General features: G+C 55.6%; 1 protein-coding gene across 2 annotated transcripts in view; it reads left to right on the forward strand.

The window, feature by feature from the left end:
- The window catches only part of DGKZ (diacylglycerol kinase zeta), a 45,974-nt gene that overhangs the window by 14,558 nt on the left and 9,850 nt on the right, over positions 1–21,566 (forward strand). For both annotated transcript variants that reach the window (XM_064462577.1, XM_064462578.1), the window contains 22 exons: positions 6,800–6,908; positions 7,619–7,714; positions 8,523–8,600; positions 8,943–8,999; positions 11,206–11,274; positions 11,719–11,790; positions 12,101–12,217; positions 12,310–12,381; positions 12,673–12,768; positions 13,064–13,146; positions 13,696–13,756; positions 14,094–14,207; positions 14,613–14,753; positions 15,260–15,338; positions 15,637–15,692; positions 16,748–16,810; positions 17,055–17,128; positions 17,243–17,354; positions 17,633–17,832; positions 18,124–18,224; positions 18,348–18,427; positions 20,471–20,540. In XM_064462577.1, coding sequence (XP_064318647.1) covers positions 6,800–6,908; positions 7,619–7,714; positions 8,523–8,600; positions 8,943–8,999; positions 11,206–11,274; positions 11,719–11,790; positions 12,101–12,217; positions 12,310–12,381; positions 12,673–12,768; positions 13,064–13,146; positions 13,696–13,756; positions 14,094–14,207; positions 14,613–14,753; positions 15,260–15,338; positions 15,637–15,692; positions 16,748–16,810; positions 17,055–17,128; positions 17,243–17,354; positions 17,633–17,832; positions 18,124–18,224; positions 18,348–18,427; positions 20,471–20,540 — 2,000 coding nt within the window. The remainder of the gene's footprint in view (positions 1–6,799; positions 6,909–7,618; positions 7,715–8,522; positions 8,601–8,942; positions 9,000–11,205; positions 11,275–11,718; positions 11,791–12,100; positions 12,218–12,309; positions 12,382–12,672; positions 12,769–13,063; positions 13,147–13,695; positions 13,757–14,093; positions 14,208–14,612; positions 14,754–15,259; positions 15,339–15,636; positions 15,693–16,747; positions 16,811–17,054; positions 17,129–17,242; positions 17,355–17,632; positions 17,833–18,123; positions 18,225–18,347; positions 18,428–20,470; positions 20,541–21,566) is intronic.

Raw genomic sequence — 21,566 nt, forward strand, 5'->3', positions numbered from 1 at the left:
GTGCAAGATGGGTGCAAAGAGGCCAAACTGGTGTTGCTGCCCATCCCTTGTGAAGCATTACAGTCCTGGGGCCTCCAGGTTGGTCAGCCAAAGTGCCCAGTAGCACTGACAGGCTTCTGAGCAAGTTAGCAGATCCCTTTGATGTTGCCAGGGGTGCCTTGCTCTCGCTGCCTGTGCCCAGTAGCCCTGGCAGGGCCTCTATGCAGAGAAGGGTGCGGCGGCTGCATGTGCAGAGACCTCAGGGCTGGGAGGAGGTCCTCTGCAGCTGCATGCATGTGCCCACCAGCCAGTTTCTAAGCCCTTGCTTTCTCACTAGGAGGGAGGTCTGACGTCCTCTGGATCAACCCAAGGTCTCACTGTTTCCCTCTGACTGTCCTGCAAGGGCCAGAAACTGCCTTCTGCACCCTGGAGGGGCAACCTTAAGGTTGTGGCAGTAATGTCCTCCTCTGCAGTATATGAGGGTGACGGTACAACCGAGGATGCCCTCAGCCATGGCTTGCCCTGGAGATGCCATGCTCTTGCAGCTCAGGAGCCTGGGAGCGAGGTGCTATGGCCTGTGTAGGCAGCGGCACTTGTTGCAGTAGGTCAAATGAATGAAACTAGAAGGTGAGCACAGCCTGTAGCTCACCCCTCGTGATGCTTTGAAAGGTTTGGACAGAGTCTCCTTACTCATCTGTTGGGGGGAAGTTCCATCTCCTTGCTCATGCTGGAGGGTGTGGTGTGTCCCCAGCACAGGGAGCTCCTGACTCTATTTGCATGATGTAGGAGAGGTTACAGCTGGAATGGAAATTCTGGGTAGACACAAACTGCACAGGGTTTGGGAACTTGCTGGTTGCTGCTCACTTCATTGCAACCAAAGCCCTGAGGACTGCACCACATCTTGACCAGTGTGCTCCCTTCCCCATCTGGCATGGGGGTACCTTCTTCAGCAGACCTCATCCATGCTGGTTGCCCTCTGTGGCACCTCCGAAAGCACTGGCCGGGGAGCCTGAGGGAGGGGAGAGGTCAGTGGCTGACGCCTGGGAGCAAGACCAGAGAGAGGGGGTGGGATCTCAGCAGGGCGGTGTAGGGGTGGCAGCCTACATGGGAAGATTGAGTGTCAGAGCACCGAAAGGAGGAGGGAGTGTGTGAGCTTGGGATGGAAACTGAGACCAAAGGCAGGCAGTGGTATGTCAGTGGGGCGGGGATCGGCAGCGGCTCCCTGGATGGGCTCCTGTCCATCAGTCCCTCCAGTTTCCTGGCAGGGGGGAGACAGAGGGACAGAAGCCCAGGAGATCCTGGTGTCATGCAGGAGTAGCTATTAATAACACTTACACTTTCCCTATGGTTGAGCTGTGAAAGTCAAGCGTCCTCGCCAGGGGAGGACAGCTTGTAAACTGAAGCGGGCTCCTGGTTGCATGCTGCCGGCGCCGGCGCTGCGCAGCAAGCTGGGACACAGCCAGCCGCTGCTAGGACAGGCGCTTGTCACGGAGCAGGGCAACACCTCTCACGCTCGTTTCCCTTGCTCTAGCCCAGTGCTTGGAAAAAATGCTTTCCAGACAACTAACTGGAGGTTTGCTGAAAGGTTGCAGGAGCTGATGGTGTTTTTTAAGTCCAGACTTCTTTAGGGCTTAAGGCTTGTGTTGTGCTGGTGGTGGTGGCCTTCAAGTAGGGTCTTGCCACCCTTAGTGCCAGGAGAGGGGTGCCAGGTTTGGCACTGTACGAAGGTCACTTCATAATGTGAAGGTGCTTCTGGGTGCTGGCAAGAAGAGACCAGGCTGCTGGAGGGACAGAAGGAATAATGACGTGGAGGAAGGGCCGAGCAGGTATTGTGGCACAGCATCCCTCTACGTGTCTAAGGGCACAGAAGGCCTGTTCAGTGTGGTACATGGGTGTTTGCTTGAGGCTAGTGGAGGAAAGCAGAATAACAAAGCCAAATACCAAGAAGCTCTCCCCGATGTGGACAGAACCTATGCCTTGAGGGACACTGCATGTTTAGCCCTAGGAGTCAGCCTGTCTGGTTTTGGAGCTGCCACCACCACAGGAGGGATTGCTGCTGGCTGTCGGGGGAGCAGGGTCTCTGTATTGGCTGATCCACAAGCTCTGTGTCCACTGAAGTTACAAGATGCAAGTTTTTCCCCTTTCAATCCCTGCTTGACTTTCCAGGGGGATTTAAATCCTCCCACCAAGGTTAGCTTTGTCCTTAGGCTCTGAGTGCCCAGGGCGTTGCCTGCAGCAGCCCCCTCCTCCCCCGGCTCTCCAGGGCAGCACTGCTGCCTGCCCATGCTTCAGGACATGTTCCTACTTCACCAGCATCTCTGCCCACCGATGCCAGGCAGGAAGCATAGGAGGCTGAGGAGTGTTGAGGGGTCTGGTTAGGAACAACAAACCTCCCACGAGCTCCAACTGCAGATCATGAGCAGACCAGAGCTGCTGGCTCCTTAGTCACTTGCAGAAGGAGATTCAAATGATAGTGCAAAGCTGCCTGTAAGTAGAGTTGATATCCCAGTGCGTGCAGCAGTACTGCCTTTCCCTCCCACCCTGCAAATGCCAGGCTGCCTCCATCCAGCCTCCTTACCTAACTGAGCTGAGCAATGCAATCTGCAGACAAGCTACAAGTGCCAGCTCTTCTCCATCTTGTCTCAGCAACAAACAGCGGAGATCCCAGAGATATACTGGTGTTAGATCAGGGGCTTCCAGGGCTTAGCTCCCCTGGGGCTTCTCTCCACCCAGTGCATGGTTCCCCAGCTGCTCAGCACGCAGTTCTGCGGGTGCACATCAACCCTGGGCACCCCCAGCAGTCAGTCCGTCTGCTGCACCAGCAGCAGCTCCCAGTGCCTGCGATGCGCCATTTGGCACTCAGATTGAAAGTAAGTTGCAAGAGCTTGGGGATATCTTCATCCTCGTATCTGAGCTGCCACACGCTGCTGCTGCGGGCTGCCAGGAGGTTGGCTGGTAATAACCTTCACCACTGGTGGCCAGAGCGTGAGTCCATGTGCCACTTGCAGAGAGCCCTGAAGATTAAAAAGGGCCATAATCAGCTAGCACTCAAACATAAATGTCAAGCCAAGGTTCTAGCAGATTTCCTCACGAGACTGTGGTGCAAAAAGGAAGGAAGCTGTGTTAAGAGATCTTCCGGCCCATAGCAGCACCTCGGCAAGCAGTACAGCAGCTTCGTGCTAGTGGAATATCTGGGGCAGGAGGGAGCATCCGTTCAGCTCATTCGGGATGTAGTTGGACAGTACATCTTCCCCAGCAGCTAAACCTTGCCAAAAAGGGTCTGCCGCACCGTGACGCACCCAGGTAGTGTTCTCTGTTGGGTTTTTAAACATGTTTTATTTGTTCAGACAGTTTTTAACACCTGTTGGTAATGATGCAGTTTACTGTGCATCATCCTGCAGATGATGGGGAGAAGGAACAGGAATGGAGCACTGCAGTGTCAGGGACAGGCTGGAAGCAGGGTGATCTGCAAAACGTGCTTTTGCCCTCTGCAAAGCGGATGGGGGCCTCTGTGGTGTGATAGTTAACCTGCTGCTGGTGACCAAATACCTGCATTGCTCGCTGTGGTGGGACTTGAGAAATCCCTCCAAGGAGATGGCACTTTGGTTTTGCTCTCAGTTCAATGTGGCTTTAGCTCCCCTGATGCTGCTCTCTGGAGAGCACCGCTGTCCTTCCTTCCCTCCTTGTGCTATGTTACTGAGTGCAGGCATGATAATGAGACTGTAGAAACTAAAGAGCCTTGCCTACCAGGCTGGAGGAGACAAACCAAGCCTGGCTGTCTCCAAAAATACAAACTCAGCTTTGCACTCATCTAAAAGAAATAGAGGTACAGCCCAATGGCTTGCTTGTGCTATGAGCAGTAAGCAAAAGCTTCAGTTTGCAGTTCAGAAAGTAACACATAATTCCCGTCATACATTCATATCCCAAACTAAAAGGGAAACTTCTGATCAGTTTGCCCATTTGCGTGGACCTTGGGGCAGTGGAGGTTTGGGCCGGGGTGTTCTCCCGAAGGTCCTCTGGTATTGCTGACCTGCAAGCGAGTGCAGAAAGGGGCGTGAGAAGGGAGGAAGGTAGGAGTGAGCGCAGCAGGCGCCGACCTCAGTGCCGTAGTGAGCGGTGTACCCACACCCTCCTGACGGGTAGAAGAGCGGTCTTGTACAGCGTGGAAGCTGTTGCGAGTGATGGTGGTGGGTTGTGTGTGCCTACAGGCTGCCATGATCCAGCGTCCCCTGCCTTGGGAGCAACTGAAGAGCCAGAAGTTTGCTTCTACCAAACTGTGGGTCTTGGTGGTTTTTTTGAGTTGCCCTTGAATAAATCCTCTCTCTTTAGCAGCTGAAGAGGGACGGCAGCTGGAGGGTGGGACGCGAAGCACTAGCTCTGGAGGAGGGGAGTGCTGGAGTGAGCCAGATTCAGCCTCTTCCACTCCAGCTTTTGCACGCTGAACCACCAGCACTGAAACCACTGCAGCACCATCCACCTGTGGCACGGGGCTTTCCACGGACTGCTGCAATGTCCAGGCAGCCTGTCAAGCTTCAAGGGCTGGGCAGGGAATGCTCAAGAGCCCCAGTAAAGCTCTTTCCACTAGGATAGGGAAGTTTTGAGCAGGACAGACGGGATGATGTTTCTAGCCCTTCTCTGCTCTGCTCCAGCTCTCACAGCCAGTTTCTACCAAATCTGCTTGTGCTGCTTTTACTTACCTGGTTGATTTATTTCTTCAGGATTTGCAAGCGTTTAGTTTCAATCTGCTGCAAACTTGGCGGGGCTGGTGCTTCGCCAGTGTGGTTCCCGCAGGGAACCAGGGAGGCCAGCACCAAGGGAACAAAGGAGAGTGGCGTGGGTAGTTGCCAGGGCTGATCAGCACCTCGGGGTGCAGGGGCTATGCTGATCCTGCAGCACCGAGCACAGGTTGCAGAGGGTCCAAGCCAGGCGATGGCACCTGCCCTGCTGTCACAGCCCGCTGGGCTGAGGTCTGAAACCCACGGAGAGGGGGAGCTGTGGGGGGTGGGAGCCCCAGTGGCACGTCTATGCAGCAAGTGGGTCCCAGCCCTGCTGTGCGCTGTGAGTGGCATCACCATGTCCCCCTCACCCTGATCCTGTCCTATGACCCCTGCTGTCCCCCCATTCCCCTGCCCTGACCCCCGCAGCCTGGAGGGGAACTCACGAGGGAGTCTATTTAATTCCTGGTCTCTGTGTTAACAGCCACCATCCAGGTGTGATGGAAACCTTTTTTAGGCGGCACTTTGGGAGGAAGGGGCTGCGGCACGCCAGCGTGGTGGCCGTGCCCACGGGCAAGGCCAGGCGACGCTCCCAGGTGGGGCTGCCCTCCACCTCGCTGGTCCAGCGCCGCCGTGGCTCAGGCAATCCGCTGCCAGCCCTGTCCTGCCTGGGCCTGCCCCGGCATCCTGGCCCCCGCCGCCGCTCCAGCACCACACCGCCCTGCCTCAGCCCGAGGTTCGCCGTGCAGACGAAGCGCGGGGGCCGGACGCAAGCTGTTGACACCCACCTGGTGGGTCCTTCCATCCTCCTGGCCAGCCTCATCCCCACTGGAGAGGAGGGGGATGGAGCGCCCCGCACTGACAGCTCTGGATCTGAGTCTCTGGAGGATGGCAGTGGCAGCAGCACAGCGGCGGGAGCCGAGCGGGGTCAGCATCAGCGGTGGGCCGAGGAGAGGTGGCTGGCCATGCTGCCCCAGCTGCGGCCGCTCCAGGCTGGGTTGCTGTCGCGGGGCCCCCGCTGCCTGCGGCGTGCCTCCTCCCACTGCCTGCCCACTGAGTTCATGTATGGCCGGGCCACCTCTGGCTTGCCAGGCCGCTACCGCCGCCTCAGCCAGCGCCGCCGCTCCAGCGATGTCCCCTGGCCGGGGCTGCTCCCCTCCAGCCACCTGCAGCTGCTGGCGCAGCACTGCATGGGGGCGGCCACAGCTGGGTACCCATCTGCCGCCCTCCCCGAGTGCTTGGGACAGGAGCCCACCCACCATGCCACCCCGGACGGCTGGAGCCCCCGGCTGCTGTATGTATGGTGGCAGTGCGCAAGCGGGTGATGCCTCGGGGAGGGGAGGCTGGGTGCAGATGTACGCTCGGCAGGGAAGGAGGGAGGGGGCTCAGCACCATTGGCCCAGGGTGCCATCAGTGTTTTGCAGTGCTGCTCATATCCCCTGAGCATCTCCCACTTGGGCCAGCACTGCCTCTGGTGTTCTTGGTGCAGACCCTGGAGCTTGTGGAGATCCCCTTCCTCCCAGCCTGGGGCTGGAGGGAGTGGCGGGCCTGGCTGTGGGCTGGAGATGCACATTTTCTCTAGCTGCCTGGCTCTGATGCTGCTTTCCTCCACCCTAGCACATCTGGGAGAGGCTTGCCAGCCCCAAACAAACAGCTGCTCTTTTTTCCAGCCAGTTGTGCTGGTCCTTGACAACGCCCCAAGCTCTGAGGTGCCTTGGTATGGGAGAGCTGCGGGGAACCTCTGCGGGGCAAGGGCTCTGGATTGTCCCCACAAAGGCAGCCACACCACTGCAGCTCGGTGGAGTGTCCCAGGACACTATCATCCCTAAGAGCTTTGACCCAACAGGTCCAGGCTGTGCCTTTTGCTGGGTGCAGGGCGTCTGTAGCTAAGCCATCAGCAATGTGGCCAGCCCCTCTTTGTCCTATGGGGCTGCCTCGCAGGAGCAGGTACTCCTCAGCCAGTGGTGCTGGAGATTCACTTCATTTCCAGATGCATGGTCCTGAGGATGCTTTTCTGCTCCAGCCTCACCACCCACCCCAGAAGCGGGCTGTGTTTTGCATTCATCCTCCCCTGATCTAACAGCTAGCCCTCCCATGTCTTCCAGGAAAGCTATTGCCAAATCCAGCCTCCAGCACATAGTAGCCCAGCCAAATCCTGCACTAGCCCTGAGGAGCGACTCGGAGAGGCAGATACGCAGCACTGTGGACTGGAGTGTAAGTTGTAGCGCATTTTGCTGGGCATTGCATGGGATGGGCTCTTGGCCAAGAAGCAGCAGGCTCTCCCCAGGCTGAGGCTTCCCAGGTGGCCCTAGCTCTGACACATTTATGGCCTCCACCATTGCCAACAGCTGATGCCAGCGTCTGTGCTGCTGGCAGCACCCCTCGATGCTGTGAGGAGAGGCTGTGCAGGCACAGGTGGTTCCTGGGAGGATGGCATTGCTACTCCACTGCCAGCTCTTCTGCTCCTGGCAGATGAGGTCTTCTGGTGGCTGGGACCAAGCAGCAGGAGCAAGCCCCTGCTCCTTCACAGGCAAAGCCTGGCAGGTTTTAAACCACATCCTTGGGTCGTAGGACAGAAGCTGTTTCAGGGGAGTCCCCTGTGTTGAATTTGCCCTGATGCCCCTTCTCAGGGGGTGATGGAAACAACCCCCTTTGCAGGACACTGCAACTGGGCTGTGGGTCTTGGAGCTGGTTTCCTGGTGCCCTCTCATTTCCAAGGGGTGGGCCATCGGCGGCAGCTTCATGAGGTTTCCTCTATCCAGATGTTGACCCTGGTTGTTCTCTGCGTCTTGTCTCCCAGCCTGCACCTAGCTCCAACCCCTCAGCCTTGTCCCAGTATCTTGCCCCTCACGCAAAGCATTTTAGGGGTTTGGATGCCCATCTGGGGGTGCTCTCAGAGAAACGCATTGTCTTCTACCTTTCAGGAGACTGCAGTCTATGGGGAGCACATCTGGTTCGAGACCAATGTCTCCGGGGACTTCTGCTACGTTGGGGAACAGAACTGTATGGCAAAGCTGCTGGTGAGTTACTGGGGGTCACCTGCCCCCCCGGCAAGGGCTGCCGATGGGGGCTGTGCTGCCACCCGGCAGGGATACCGCCACGGCCCTGCGGCTGCTGCAGGAGCAAGCGCGGGGGTCTGGGGGGCTGCCAGATTGGCGAGTGCGTCCCTCCTACCGCTGCGTGCTGGAGGGCTGCGTCCCCTGTTGCTGGTGCGCAGTTTGCCACGGGAACCCGACGTGGGGTTGCTGCTCGCTTGAAGGTGGTACGATGACATTCCAGGGAGAGGCTATTGGGATCTCACACCCTTAGAGGGAGAATCCGAATTCAGGTTCTCTGGAAAGACCTTTCAGTAGAGGAGAAAAGCGAGCGCTGGAGAAGCAGGCCTGCTGCCTCCTGAACCTGCAGGCAGCACTGATCTTACAGGTTTGCTGGAGCTCTCCCTCCTGGCTTGCAGGCTCGAATCTGTTATGGTGTGGACATGGAGCACTGGTGCCACCCTGTGCTTGCCCACAGGGCTTCCCGTGGGAGCCCTGTGAGTGCCTCCCAGACCAGCCTCCGTGGTGCTCTCAGACGATGTCAGAGGCGGCCAAGGAGTGATTAAGCAGTGGGAGAGCACCTCCCTGCTCTGTCGCAGACTTGAGAGCATCTGCTCTAGGCACAAACTTAGATCCCTTTACTTGCAAGGAATCTCAGCGTATACAGCTTTCCTATAGGACTTGGTTTGCATCCTGAAGTATATGAAAGGGGTGTAATGGGAGGCTGAGCTTGCCAGCCTCTGAACACTGCTATTCACATGCATGTTTTTCCTCCTCTTTTCTCAATCTCCAGCAAAAACCTCTCTCCAAGCGTAAATGTGCAGCCTGCAAGATCGTAGTGCATACGCCCTGCATCGAACAGCTGGAGAAAGTGAGTAGAGCCTGTTAAGCCCTCTTTGTGGCTCGCAAAGCTGTAACAGCCTTTTACTGGGCCACCCTTCCTCTTGGATAATGAAGCACAAGAAGATTGGGGAACTGCAGTGTGTCATTGCAAAGAGGGGTCTTCTGAGGAGACAATACTAAAAGGAGCATCTAGTGACGTGATTGGGACCCCAGGCCCCATTTTGTTCGGTAACAGAGATATGTGAGGTGTTCTGCGGCAAGCATCAAACGTCTCCACAGGCTCTGGGCCTGCTGTAGTAAAATAAACTTAGTAGGTTTCCTCCAGGTATGATGGTTTTACTGATTCCTCTTGTGTGTGTTCAACCTACAGATAAACTTTCGCTGCAAACCTTCCTTCAGGGAGTCAGGATCCCGGAACGTACGGGAGGTGAGAGATGTGCCTGGGATGCTACCCAATTCTGACCCCTCCTCGCCTTCCCAGTTTGGCGGCAAAGGCATCAGATGCTGCCAGCCTGTTGCCCATCAGAGTGCAGGCATTGTGCTGCCTCCTGGCTCCAAGGGGATGGAACAGTAAAAGGGATGTTTCTTAGCAAGGCAGCAGCCTGGACTGGGTATGAGGAGCGAGGAGCGAGGAGGCAGCAAATGCAGAGCATCTGCTGGTTTGCATGTTCTAAAGCTCCTGCATCTGCATGGGGGGACATGCAAACAGTGTTTCCAGGGAGTTTTTTCCCTGCCTTGTTCCTGGTCCCCAAGCAGGTAGAGGAGGCTGTGGCAAACAGCAGTCCCCCAAGTCTCTCCCAGTTTGGAAAGGAGCAGTATGGGCTCAATTCTTGCTTTATCACTCAGCCCTGACCTGGGTGCCACAGGTACTCCAGGTAACAGTGGAAGATGCCCACAGTAGTGCTGTCAGACCCCTTTAGCCCATGTTTTAAAGTCCTGGGTGTAAGAGGTGGCCTGGGAGCTGCCTGCTGAGCTGCACTGATGGAAGCACTTGTCAGCCTTTCTGCTTTCACCCTCCAGCCCATGGAGCCCAAGTAGCCCAGGCAGTGCCCCGGAGTAGGTGCGGCTGGCTCACTCATGGGCCATTGTGGTAACACAGCTGCTGCCCCCACACTGTATTTGTGCTGGCAGTACAAACGCATGCAGTAGGGGAAAGGTACTCAAACACAGGGCTGCCTGCTCAGAAATGCCGGTGTCACCTGGTAAGGTGAAGCTTTCGACATCACTTTAAACCTTCTTTTCTTCCTTTGCTTCTCCTGCTGTGCCTCCTTCCCATGTCACTCTTAGCCCAGCTCCCTTATTTTTCCTTCACTTACTTTTTGTGCTCTGCTGACAACTCTCTGCCTCTGCTCACTCTTCTGTCTCTGTTTTCCTCCTCTCCAACCTCTACAAATTTTCTCTCTCTTCCCTTTCCTGGTTTTCCTCCTTTAACTCACAAACCCTGCTTCTCCATCCTGTCATTCTAATTCTCCTCAGTTTTTCCAAGGGCTATTCTCTCCTGTTTCCCAAGAAAGATGCTCTTTTGGCCTTTGTGCTGCCAGGGATCCCCTTCAGGGTCAGTCCTTTCCCTACTTGTGTCTGGTGGGACACAGAGCTGAGCTCAGGGCATAGTCCCCCTTCTGCTGCCACTGGATTAATGTCCACTAAAGCCAACAGGACTCTTTGTCCTCTCCCATGTGCTGCACTCAGAGCAGGCAATGCTGGAGCTGACCCAGATCTCCTGCCAGGTTCTGCCTCTATCATTATGATGATGCCAATTGATGTCTTGACAGGGTGTTGGGACATACCTCAAAGGCTGTAAACTCACACTCCCTCTTCTCTCTTTGCTGCCCTCCCCACAGTGCCATTCCCAATCTAGGGATGGAGGAGGAAGGGGGGACATAGGAAATGTGGTACTTCATTGCAAAACTTGTCACCCTTCAATGCTCAGAGATCTCACTGTCATGTTTCCCTACCTCCAAAATCTCTCCTTCAAGTCCCAGCCCTCACCCACCGTTAGCCTGCAGACAGACAGAAGATGCCTGTGAGCAGCCTTGCTCCCCTCCCTTCAGACGGGCAGCCTGAGGCAGGCTGCCGGGACTTGCCCTGGGGCAAAGAGCAGGGTGGAGAGGGTGTGGGGGGCTTTGGGGCTGCTCCCCTCCTCAAGGAACGTGGAGCTAGGCAGTTTGCTGCTTAGCTGGGAGCACTTTCATCTTCATCCTGTGTGGGCGCAAACTGTGTCTCCCTGGGGATTTGCACTCCTTCCACCTGCATGTTTTTCACTTGGCGCTGGGGTCATCAGGTCAGAGATGTTAGGAGATGGAGATGTGGAGTAGTGCTCCACACTACTGCTTTCCCACTCCCCATTGGGCTTGCTTTGTGTGACTGTGTCTTCCGTTTCCCTTGCTCCCTTCCTAGTTTTTCTGGTTTTAATTCCTTCTTCTCTGAGCACTTTAATTTGGCCTCGTCCCCAGTCCTTTGGCTTTGCTTTCTCCCAGAGTGTTGGGGCTGGTGCATCTGAGTAGTGGGTTTGCTGCAAGAGCAGAGATCCTGGCTGGCCTGGGTCCATTCCTCCTGCCTGTTCCTGCATTCCCTCACATGCTGGGCCTTTCACTCCCTTATTTTTTTTCTCTTTTTTTTTCTGTTTCCTTTAGCCCATAGTTGTCCGGCATCACTGGGTACACCGGAGGCGGCAGGAAGGGAAATGCCGGCAGTGTGGCAAGGTGAGAGGGCATCTCAGGTTTCTTTGTCAGCCTGAAGGAAAGCTAAGGTCAAACCAGAGACAAGAACAGGGCTGGGGACCACAGACATCCCACCATTCCTGTTTGGTGGCAGCAGCCTACAGCAACACCAAGATGCATGCCCTGTTTTGCAGTGAAGCACTACCTTCCACTACCTGTGGAAGTGCTTTCCACAGAGTTGTTCTGCCCCTGGGCCCAATCAGTCCTGGAGAGGACTGTCTTCTTGACATGCTTTCCTTGGGCAACAGGGTCATACTGCAGAGTGCAGTGGCCTCCCTGGTGCCGTAGTGGTGGTTGGGGCTACCTGACAGGGATCCAAGGGTTCCAGCTGCAGGCGCACTCTCTTTGTTAAGTGGTGGGAAAGTCGTGTTGGATGCTAGAAAGCTGTGAAGGAATTCCCTAAGCCTCTTATCCTTCCCTCTACAGGGTTTCCAGCAGAAGTTTGCATTCCACAGTAAAGAGATTGTAGCCATCAGCTGTTCCTGGTGCAAGCAAGCGGTGAGCAAAGCCCCCATTGAACGTCTTGCCAGCTTCTTTTGCATCTAATGACCTGTACTTCCCGCTGGGAACCCCCAGACTGCTTTTCTGCAGCCTGCCCTTATAGCTCCTCTTACTGTGAGAGGCTATACTGTGGTAGCTGGGAGCTCCTACAAGAAACTTTTCATTGCTTTTCTATTGCAAAACTCCTGCATGGTGTCCTCCAGCATTTCCTGCACTGGCGTGGGAGAGCTGGGAGGAGGAGAAAGTGGTTGTCCCCAGCAAACTGAGCAGCTGAGTTTCCTCTCTGTCTCCTCTCATCCTTCCGCAGTATCACAGCAAAGTGTCGTGTTTCATGCTGCAACACATCGAAGAGCCCTGCTCACTGGGGGCTCATGCTGCTGTCGTCGTTCCTCCCACCTGGATTCTGCGGGTCCGCCGGCCCCAGGTAACTCACCTGAGCTCTTGTGGCCCTTTCACAACTCCTGCTTGCCCAGCAGCTCCTCGTGGAGTTTTTGAGTTTGTTTCTTTTCTCTCTAGAATCCACTGAAATCTAGTAAGAAGAAGAAGAGGACATCATTCAAGCGGAAATCCAGCAAAAAGGGGGCTGAGGTACGAGATGAGGGGACAAAGAATGACCTTGTCTTGGAAAGGCAGAGTGACTGGGCAGTGACGAACAGGACTGGGAAACACGGGGTCTTTGTGGGATCTGTGCTGAGGTTAAGGAGGGTGAGGTGGAGTGAGGGTGCCTGCTGGCAGGCAAAATCCCAGCTATAAGGCTTACAGGATGGCTGGGATGTTTTCTTCCTCCCACTCCTGACTGTGTGTGATGTTAGAGCTCAGCTGGAGGGGTGAGTTTGCATTTCCCCAGGTTTGTTGAAGGACCTGTGGTATGTCTTGCAGGAAGGGAAGTGGAAGCCCTTTGTCATCAAGCCCATGCCATCTCCTCTCATGAAGCCCTTGCTGGTGTTTGTGAACCCCAAGAGTGGTGGGAATCAGGTATGGCCTTGTCCTGCATCTCCCTGAGAAGGCAGCTCTATGGGGGCATTGCCTTTTGGTTGCTGACAACTCAGCATTTTGGTAGTGAGACATTTTGGTAACGTCTCAGCTGCAGAAGAGGCGAGGCAACCTCCGCAATGCCAGTTTGCCACCCAGCAATTCCTGCCTAGGCCAGGCTTTGACTGAGTCCCCCCAGAATGCCATTGTCTTGGCCTGTGCTTGAGATGACCTGCCTTCTTCCCTCTGTCCACTGGGAACTCCCTGTTCCCTGCTGAAGTCTTTCTTGTCCTTACAGGGAGCCAAGATCATCCAGTCCTTCATGTGGTATCTCAACCCACGGCAAGTTTTCGACCTCAGCCAGGGTGGACCCAAGGAGGCGTGAGTACTGATGGGGGCAGCACCCTTTCTCCCCCATCCCTGCCCCAGAGATTCCTCCCCAGAGCTCTTCCCACAGCTAGTGGAGGCCTGATGCTCCACGCCTCCCTTGTGCAAAGACACCTCCAACAATTCCATGCTTTGAGAGGCCTCTCTAGGATACCTTGTGGCCAGTCCTGGCCTTGCAGTGTTTCCTGCTGGAGGGCTGGTCTAATTTTAAGGCTAGAGACAGAGACCAGCTTTAGGGTGACGTTCCCAAATCTAGTTCGTTATGTTCAATTAATGTCATTTGGGTCTTGTCTGCTTGCTGCATTTTGGCTTATCTATGTGTACACGTACTGTGGACACCCCACTCTTCCTCCACAAGAGCTGGTGAAGCCAAAGTTCCTGTGGCTTTGCCCACTGCTGTGAGCTGCTGTGGTGATGGTGAGGGGGACACACGTGTGGCTTTGTGAATGTCCCGAGCTCTGCGAGGGCAGGGAGCCCTGCAGCTGCTGCATAACACCTTCGGTGCTTCTTCCCTCCCCTCCTAACCCTCTCTCTTCCTTGCAGGCTGGAGCTGTACCGCAAGGTCCACAACCTCCGGATCCTGGCCTGTGGGGGAGATGGCACGGTGAGTCCTCTGGCCCCTTTGTGCCTGTGGTACCCTTCACTCCAGGCCTTTGCAGTGCTAGCAGCAGCCCTCCTTGCTGTAATCCAGAACTGGGCAAAATGTGCACACTGGCACCAGATACTGTGCGTCCCGTTGTGCACTGCTCCAGTCTGTGGCATATCTGGATTTGTCCTCACTGGGGTCACTGGTATCTCCTGCAGCACCCTTTTGGAGCAGTAATGACTATGATTAGCCTCAGTGGTGGCTAAGGGGACCCCGTCTCTGCCTCTCTGCCATCCCTAGTGATGCTGGTCCCTGAAATAAACAACTGTTTCTTTGCACTCTCTTGATGGAGCAGGTGGGCTGGATACTCTCCATTCTGGACCAGTTACGCCTCAACCCACCTCCTCCTGTGGCCATCCTACCTTTGGGGACAGGGAACGACTTGGCCAGGACGCTGAACTGGGGTGGGGTAAGTGATGGGCCGAAGAGCTCACTGCTGACAGAGGGAGGCTGAGTGCTTCGACTCCGGTTGCAGACGCATGGGCAGGGATTTGTGCTGGCTGGCTGTTTTGACTTTCCCTAACTACAGACCAACAAATAAGTGCAGTTTGGATGTTACTGTTCTTGTGACCTTTGATTTATTCTGAATTAGGTTATAATATATTAGGACATTAATAAAAACAACCATTATTTTTAATCTTACAGAGATTTTTAGAAGGAAGATGTACTGTTTTTAAATTTAAAGTCCCACTTTGTTGAGCATTCAAGTAGAACTGATCTTTTCTGCATCCTTTGCTCTGGGCTGTCTTCCCAAAGAAGACGACATCTCTGCAGGAGGCAGGTAGGAGACTCACTGAGTCCTGCTCTTTACCAGGGTTACACAGATGAGCCTCTGTCCAAGATCCTGTCACACGTGGAAGATGGGAACATTGTGCAGCTCGATCGCTGGAACCTCCATGTGGAGCCAAACCCTGATGTGAACTCTGAGGAAAAGGATGACACGGCTGCTGACAAGGTGGGACACCTCCTCTCTCTGTTTGTTCCCTGTGCTGGGTGTCTGCAGTCTCCTTCTCGCACGGGCTTAGGCAGCCCCAGTGCCTGGGGCTTTGGTGTTGGGCTGGCATTTCCCTGCTCCAATTCCACTTCTCTCCTCATGGCTCTCACCCACGGAACTCATGGCGAGGCATGTAGAGATCAGAATTACATGTCCGTCAGAGGTTTTTAACCACGGCTTGCAACAGGTATAAGCCTAGTCCTCTCTGAGACTGTTTCTTTAGCAGAAACATGGGTGGTTGCAGCTATCTTGGAGAGCACACTGCGTCCCCTTGGGCCATGTCCCTTACCCCTAGTAGCCGGGGTACATCATCTCAGGCTGGTGACGTCTGTTTTCCTGGGGGGGAAGGCAAGCCTCTGCTCCCTCAGCCTCGTGAGCATGGTGCATGGCTCTGCTATAGTCTGACCTCGTCTTTGCCATGGCCATACGCCTGGCAGCCTCATCTTTGTTCCTCCTTTCCATTTCAGCTCCCCTTGGATGTCTTTAATAACTATTTCAGCCTTGGCTTTGATGCACGGGTGACGCTGGAATTCCATGAATCCCGAGGTATGGGGCGGGCTAGCAGGGCTGGGGCAGGGTCGGTGGTGATGAGGTGCCCCAGAGGTGGGCCCATAAAACACTTACCAGGAAGTGAACAAGAAGATTGCCCCAGGGACAGGGCTGGGGGTGAAACCTGAGGAGCAAGTGGAGGCTGCAGAGGGAGAAGAGGGGTGCCACCATGGGAAGAGAGCTGGGCGCTGCCTCCTGGCCAAGGCTGGCTGGAGAGCCGTGTCTGGGGAGAGCTGGCAAGTGAAGCATTTCCATGTGCAGGCCGATGACCTGGATTTTTTTCTCCTTTCTCTAGAGGCCAACCCAGAGAAGTTCAACAGCCGGTTTCGGAATAAAATGTTCTATGCTGGGGTGAGTGTGAGGAGGATATCTGGGCATGCCTTCGTAACAGCCTTAGTGTCAGCTGGAGCACAGGCATGGCCCCAGCTCCTGTCCACACCCACAGCTCACTCATCCCAGCTACATGGGCCTTCGCATGCACCCAAGCTGAGCCCCCTGCGAAGCTGGAGAGGCTCTGGAGAAAGGCTGCAGCCCCGGGAGTCACAGATCCTCTTTGGCTGTGAGCGCTGCTGTGGTACAGCTTGCTCTCTAGCCTGTGGTACAGTTGCTGTCTTGATCTCCTGCCACTATTGTTCTTGTTCTCTGGCTCACGGATGGTCACCCAAGCAAGACCTCCCCAGAGCTGTGGGGAGGCAGGCTGTCTCCCCTGCAGAGAAAAGGGAAGCCTTTCCACAGAATCCTCACACTACTTTGGTATTTTATTTTATACCTTGGGCCAATTACAGCTCCCTGGCTAATTACGCTACCCTCCTGTATCTCACCTCTGCATCTCAGGATTGTCTTTGTTTGTCTATCACCCCATCCTCAGTACACCTCCCTACCCATGTGGCTGGGTGACCAGTATCTGAGCAGTACTGAAGGCCAAGTGCTGCTCTCACCATCTCACATTTCTCCCATTTGTGTCTCCCCTCCTCTCTGTACAGTTAAACCCAAAGGGGACCCTGGGATCTCTGTAGCAGGGGCCATACTGTCTCTCCCCATATGTCTAGATGAGGTCACATCAGCGCTGTTTTATGGTACTTCATTGCAGCTTTAGACTGAATTTGTCTCTTGTGACTTGAGTCTCTCACAAGAGGAGACCCACCTTGCCAGCTATTTCCTAAACCTGGAACTGGGCTAGCAAGGGAATAGTGGGGGGTGTTAGTAAAGGTGCCCCAAGGTTGGTAGGCAAAATGGCCAGAGGAATGGATAGGGTTGTTTTGGGAGGGCAGAAGAGAGGGCTTCTGCCAATGGACAAGGAAGGGATTTGTTGCTGTCAGCAGCTGAGGTCTGAAGGCCGGTGGCAGGCTTCCTGGCTGCCCGTTCTGGTGATGTGTGGGCGCTAATGCTATCTCTTGCCTTGACAGACGGCTTTCTCTGACTTCCTCACGGGGAGCTCCAAAGACTTAGCGAAGCACGTCAAGTTGGTTGTGAGTGTGCAGGGGTGCTCCGGGCCAGGGAGGGGGCTGAGCTACTGCAGGGCGAGGAGCGGTCTCTTTGCACACTGGGTATCTTGGGACTGGGGAGAGGGTGTGTTTCTGGGAACATTGGCTTCCCCTGGGTTGGAGGACGATCACTGTGGGGAGCGAAGCGTGGAGTTTATTGCCTCCCAGGGGGGTAGAGTGGGCCAAGCCTCCCTTTACAGCAGCCTGAATGCCCCTGTGTTGCCTCCAGTGCGATGGGACAGACCTGACCTCCAAGATCCAGGACCTGAAGCCCCAGTGCCTGGTCTTCCTGAACATCCCGAGGTGAGCAGCCCCACGACTTGCCCTCATGCGCTGGGCTCCTCACCCCCATGCCGCAGATCCCTGCCCGGGTTTGGGGGGAGGCCTGTCCATGCATTGCTTGCCATCTCTTCACAGGTACTGTGCAGGCACCATGCCCTGGGGCAACCCCGGGGAGCACCACGACTTTGAGCCGCAGCGCCATGATGATGGCTGCATTGAAGTTATTGGCTTCACCATGACATCCCTGGTGAGTCAGAGCTGTTGCCAGTTGTAGTTAGCAATGAGGGGAGTGACTGGCATGCGTCTGCCAGCTCCCTCCAGCTCCCCAGCTTCTCTCCTATGAGCTGTAGTGCTGGCCAGTGTGACAGCGTCTGCACTTTGAGATTTAGGTGAGGTGCTGTCATGCTCTGGTCTCTGTGGATCCCTTCCACAGCTTAGTTTACTTGCAGCATCTGGCTGACAATGGGTGCTCGCCCCATCCACCCCTCAGTTGGTGCTCTGCTCTCACTCTGGACCCTTTCACAGGCTGCTTTGCAGGTTGGTGGCCACGGGGAGCGGCTGTGCCAGTGCCGGCAGGTGGTCCTCACCACGTCCAAGGCCATCCCCATGCAGGTAGATGGTGAGCCCTGCAAGCTGGCAGCTTCCTGCATCCACATCTCCCTGCGCAACCAAGCCAACATGGTGCAGAAGACGAAGCGGCGCAACTCCATGCCTCTGCTCAATGAGTAAGTTCCTCGGATCAATCTGTCACCTCCTTTCCAAAGCAGATGGGATGGAGGGGGAAGGGATGGGATGGATCCGTAACTCCCAGAGGCATTTTGATCCTCTCTCAATAAGGGTCTGGGAAGGGATCAGGTCACAGAAGTACGGCCAGACCCTGATGCTGGAGAAGGTGCTGGTGCCAAGCTCCTCACTGCAGTCTGTGCTCTTGCCTGTTTTGGAGGGGTGAGTGGGATAAGAAGAAAGTGGGCTGTCATTTTCTGATCCCTTCCCTGGTCCTTCTCCTGTGCATGCAGCCAGCAACCAGTGCCTGAGAGGCTGCGGATCCGGGTGAGCCGAATCAGCATGCGTGACTACGAGGCACTGCACTATGACAAGGAAAAGCTCAAGGAAGCCTGTGAGTGACCAGGGGGTGGGAGCTGCAGTCGAGAGTCCAGCAATGCCCTCAGCTTGGCTGTGTGAAGTGATGGGGACTGGGCACGGGCTGCTCTCTGAATTGTGTCTGTGCCCTGTCGTGCAGCTGTGCCGCTGGGGATCATTGTGGTTCCAGGAGACAGTGACCTGGAGTTGTGCCGGACCCAAATCGAGAGGCTGCAGGAGGTAAGGCTTTGTGTGGGAAGTGGTCACAGCTGGAATGCCAAGAATGGAGGGGCTCAGGGAGGGGACTTCTAAGCCTCCTTGACCTGCATGCACCAACACACATGCTCCTGCTTCTGGTAGCAGGTCATGGGTTGCCTTCATCCCATGGTGGAGTCAGGATCCCTTGGATGGCTTGTTGCTCTGGCAGCTTCTTTCTCAGCATTGCTCTTCTGACCTTATTCTCCAGGCCCAGAGTGTCAGTGGCCCAGAAAAATTATGGGGCAGTGGAAAAAGCCAGCGTACATCCTATGGGGACCTATCAACCCCTGGGTGTTTGGGGAGGCCTTTCCTCCGTCCCTTTGTTTGCTGTGCTGTGTTCATTCAGCCCTCTGTAGGCTCCGTGTTTCCTGGCACAGCTCTTCCCCTCGCAGGGTGCCTGGATTAGGGTCGCTCCCCCCTCCACCTCTCTTCATTCGCAAGTACTAACTTCTGTGGTCCTGCCAATGTGCTAGTGCATGCCCGTGCCCCAGACACGGGCTGTGTAACCCTTGCTCCTGGTGAGCAATGCCTTCTGAGCCCACAGTGTGCCTTCTGGTGCCAGACTGCTCAGTCTGATTTTCTCTCAGAAGATTGAAGAGACCTTGCTCAGTCCCCAGGTAGCTGGCTCTTGTGCCTGAGTGTCGTGGTTTAGCCCCAGTCAGCAACCCAGCCCCACGCAGCCGCTCGCTCACTCCCCCCGGTGGGACGGGGGAGAGAATCGGAAGAGTAAACGTGAGGCAACTCATGGGTTGAGATAAAGACAGTTTAACAGGTAAAGGAAAAGCTGCACGCGGAAGCAAAGCAAAACAAGGCATTCATTCACCCCTTCCCACGGGCAGGCGGGTGCTCAGCCATCCCCAGGAGAGCAGGGCTCCATCACGCGTAACGGTGACTTGGGAAGGGAAACGCCATCACTCCAAACGTCCCCCCTTCCTCCTTCTTCCCCAGCTTTATATCCTGAGCATGATGGCATATGGTACGGGATATCCCGTGGGTCAGCTGGGGTCAGCTGTCCCGGCTGTGCCCCCTCCCAGCTTCTTGTGCCCCCGGCAGAGCACGGGGAGCTGAGGGAGTCCTTGACCAGTGTAAGCGCGACTTAGCAACAGCCAAAACACCTCCGCATTATCACCGCTGTTTCCAGCACAAATCCAAGACACAGCCCCATGCTAGCTACTACGAAGAAGTTTCTCTATCCCAGCTGAAACCAGGACACTGAGGGAATCCTGTCCAGCATGTGCATAGTGTTCTGCAGGGCTGAGCTGCAGAGCTGCTTGCCCAGGCTGACCACTGGCATCTGCTCCTAGATCTGCCTGCTCTGCATGCCTGTCCCTTGCCCTCTTTGTGTCCAGGCACTGGTGACGATATGCAGACAGGCACAGGGCTAGCAGATCCTGGGCTCAGCGGGTAACAGGTTCCTACAGCGTCAGCCTGGTAGTCTTATGCCTCTGCAGCCTGCACCTCTAAAGCTGTGCATTGAGACGGGTGTTCCTCAGCCACCTCGTGGTTTACCTCTTCTCTCTCCCTGGGCAACCACTGCTGTGGCCTCAAAGCAGGACAGGGACCAGGAACCTTGGCAGGCAGTGTGTAAAGCCAGACATGGCAGCACATTAAGCAACACCAACAGGGCAAGAGAGGGGCTGGGGGGCTGCACAGACAAAGGCTGTAACTGCACACCTTGCCTTTCCGCAGGATTTTCCTCCACAGCCCTCTGCTTTAGAGCGCCTGCTCTTTCAGGTGGGTATGGCCTCGCTCCGTCTCCCAGGCCCACCTGTCATGCGCACTGTGCCGATCTTGTGGGCTCGTTTTGTGGCACCTCTCTCTCCAGAGAGCTGGTGTGTGTCGGCTCCAGTCTGTCCTACGCTGCTCATCGTTGCTGCGTGCTGTGCCTGTGTGCAAGTTCCCCTTTCCATCCAAGCGCCTGTGGTCCTCCATGTATGCAGGGACCTCCCGAAGTAGGAGAGGCACTCTGGGGAGAGATGGGGAGGCCAAGAGACATGACTTTATCCTCTCTTTTTTTTTATGCAGGAGGGAGATGGAGCCAAACGGAAGACACTGTCATCCCAGAAGCTGTCACCCAAGTGGTGCTTCCTGGACTGTGAGTATCCTCTCATCCAGACCCTGTGAAGGGCCTGGAGAACAAGTCTTATAAGGAGCAGCTGAGGGAGCTGGAGATCTGTAGTCTGGGGAAGAGGAGGCTGAAGGGAGACCTTATCGCTCTCTACAACTACCTGAAAGGAGGTTGTAGTGAGGTGGGTGTTGGTCTCTTCTCCCAGGTCACTAGTGATAGGATGAGATGAAATGGCCTCAAGCTGTGCCAGGGGAGGTTTAGATTGGATATTAGGCAAAATGTCTTTCCTGAGAGAGTGGTCAGGCATTGGAACAGGCTGCCCAGGGTGGTGGTGGAGGTGTTCAAAAAATGTGTAGACATGGCACTTGGAGACATGGTTTAAGAGTCATGGTGGTGTTGGGTTGGCAGTTGGACTTGGTGATCTTAGAGGTCTTTTCCAACCTCAATGATTCTATGATCTTCTGGGAGTGCTGATTCTGTCTGAATTTGGGGGAGCAAGGGGACAGACCTTCAGTGACAATCCACTGAGAGCCACATGGGACTTGGGACTCACGAATGTTGGGGTCTTTGCAGCCAAGTGCAGCAGTTTTTTACCCCAGGCTGTGTCTCTGGCTGCTGACCATGAGTGGAGTGAGGGGTGTCTACTGGTCCCCTGCCCCAAGAGCTGAAGGCAGCTTCGTGGCACGTGTTCCATCACTGCGGGACTGCTGGGGTTGCTCTCCTCTGTCATGTAGGCAGGGGGCCCCCGTGCTCCGGCACGCTGGGAGTGAGGCTCACCGTGAGAATCCCAGTGGTATGGGAGCAGGCTCCCTGCTGGGCTCCAGCTGCTTCTTCTCCCCTGCCTGAAAGTGGCTTTGTCCTTTCCCTTTGCCTTCAACGACCAAGAGGCTCCAGAGGTTTCTCTCTGTACCTGGAAGCTGGCGGAGAGAAATGACTGCTGGTGGCACTTCATCTCCCTGACTTCCCAGTAGCAGGGTGTAGAGCACAGCTGTGGGTTGCAAAGTGGGCCTGGGAAGCCTTGTGCCAGGCAGAGAAGATGCAGCTTCTATCTTC

Source organism: Phalacrocorax carbo, chromosome 10, assembly GCF_963921805.1.
Source record: "Phalacrocorax carbo chromosome 10, bPhaCar2.1, whole genome shotgun sequence".
NCBI lineage: Eukaryota > Metazoa > Chordata > Aves > Suliformes > Phalacrocoracidae > Phalacrocorax > Phalacrocorax carbo.